Source organism: Galeopterus variegatus, unplaced genomic scaffold, assembly GCF_000696425.1.
Source record: "Galeopterus variegatus unplaced genomic scaffold, G_variegatus-3.0.2 Scaffold8946, whole genome shotgun sequence".
Taxonomy (NCBI): Eukaryota; Metazoa; Chordata; class Mammalia; order Dermoptera; family Cynocephalidae; genus Galeopterus; species Galeopterus variegatus.
Window position 1 is genome coordinate 52,021 of NW_007735057.1, and position 2,162 is coordinate 54,182.

The 2,162-nt window shown below is 43.0% G+C and overlaps 1 protein-coding gene across 1 annotated transcript; it reads right to left on the bottom strand.

Annotated features, from left to right (window-relative positions):
- LOC103608888 (olfactory receptor 4B1-like) lies at positions 1-930 on the bottom strand. The gene has a single exon (XM_008593279.1). The coding sequence runs from the start codon at positions 928-930 to the stop codon at positions 1-3; it is 930 nt and encodes a 309-aa protein (XP_008591501.1).
- Between the last annotated feature and the right edge of the window lie 1,232 nt (positions 931-2,162).

Sequence of the window (2,162 nt, forward strand, 5' to 3'; positions counted from 1 at the left end):
TTATTCCACCCCTGAGTTAACTTTCTTGCCCCATAACCTCCTCATGGCGATTTTCACCTCTGCATTTCTGAGTATATAGATGATGGGGTTCAGCATGGGGGTGATGACCGTGTAGAACACAGCCACAAGTTTGTCCTCAGTGAAGGTGGATGAAGGCCGCATGTAGAGGAAGATGGCAGGTCCAAAGAACAAGATGACCACCGTGATGTGAGAGGCACAGGTAGAGAGGGCTTTGCGTCTCCCCTCTGCAGAATGGTTCCTCTGGTTAACCAGGATGACAATATAGGAGGACACCAAGATGAGGAAGGAGAAGACAGAGATTAACCCACTGTTGGCCAACACAATAACTCCCTCCACAAAGGTGTTGATGCAGGCCATCTTGAGTAAGGGATGGAGGTCCCAGAAGTAGTGGTCAATCACATTGGGACCACAGAAGGGCAACTGGACAGTGACAAGGATCTGAACCATAGAGTGAATTATGCCTCCCAGCCAAGAACCAGCCACCAGAAGATGACACACAGGCCGGCTCATGTTGGCTGTGTAGTAAAGGGGTTTGCAGATGGCCACATAGCGGTCATAGGCCATCACTGTGAGCAGGAGGATCTCAGTGACCCCAAAGAAGTGGAAGAAAAATATCTGAGCCAAACAGCCCTCCAGGGTGATGGTTTTAATTTTGGCAAGTAGGTCTGTGATGAATTTAGGGACAACAGTAGAGGAGTAACTGACCTCCATCAAGGACAGGCAGCTGAGGAAAAAGTACATGGGGGAATTCAGACTGTCACTGATGCCGACTGTCAGAACGATGAGGCCATTGCCTACCACCGTGGCCAGGTACACAGGAAGAAACACCACAAAGCACACTCTCTGAACCCCTTGATCCTGGAAAAGGCCAGTGAGAATTAACTCAGTCACATTATTTTTACTGGCCATTGATTCAATTCGGCTATGCTGGATGCCAGGCAGTGAAGGCCCTATAATAAACAAACAATAATTATAACCCCAATTCACCTCATTTATAGCACTTTAGAGAGTGTAGACCACTTTGCAATACAATTATTACCCAATCATTCAGTTAGCCAAATGTACTCATTCAGCATTAAATACTAGTATGCTAACAGGCTTATTTTATTTTAATTTATTTAATTTTATTATTAGAACATTAAGGCTCAGAGAAATGGTCATTTGCCCATGATCACACAGAATGTGGTGAATTCTGGGACTCAGAACCAGTTTTTCTGACTTTCCATCCAGGGTTCTTTCTAGTTCACCACAAGATAACTGAGTTGGGAAGCTGTTCGAGTTAATAGTCTATATTTTTTAATTTTCATTGCATTTTGATCGCTGTCTCCTACGGGGTAGCCTCCACGACACATTTCTGCTCCTATTTTCCTTGTTTCCTTCATCTAGGCCTCAGAAAATTATCTTCTCACTGATAATTCCCCCCATTCTAAAAGGTCCTCTGTCCTATTTACTCACTTATACCAGTCCTCAGTTTACTCAGGTCAGATTTCCTTACCAGTCTTGCAGCTTCGAGAGGTGTGTTTATAGGACAAATGCTCAAATACTCTGGGGAGAACTTAACTTACTAGCTTTTCTCCATCGTTCCACTATGACCTCCACACCTTCACCGCTCAAACCCTGGGAGATCCTGAACTCGCTGTTCTTGTCCTCTGAGAACATGGCTGTGGCTGGCACCCTGCTTGTTGCTGTTCCAGACTGGTAGTCAGCAGCCGTGTATGATAAGAGTCAGGGTTTCTCTCTAAGTTACTTCCCTGGAACAAATACTTGCTGAGAACTTTTTACACTCATATATCAAAATACCCATCAGATTACACAGAAGAAATATAGATCACAATACATACCTCAAGCCAGGAATATCATGTGATTCAAAACAATATTCTCTAGCTGGAGATGCCCCATTAGGGATTTTTTCACCACATATGATCCATGAGAAATAAGGAGGAAGAAATATAGACACTTCATTCAATTCTCTGCTATAAAATTTATCTCCATGGCTTTTTTTCTTTTCTCTGATTTCCTACTGAAATTTTTTAAAAATATACTTTTGAAGGACTAAAAATGCACCCCAAACAGTGAGGAACAGAATTAACAGAGAAAACAAAAGTCAGTGATATGAACTGATGGGAATAAATCAGTGTGCA

What these genes read in the sequence shown, in the direction of transcription:
- LOC103608888 (XM_008593279.1), bottom strand. Translation starts at nt 930, where the DNA reads ATGGCCAGTAAAAATAATGTGACTGAGTTAATTCTCACTGGCCTTTTC.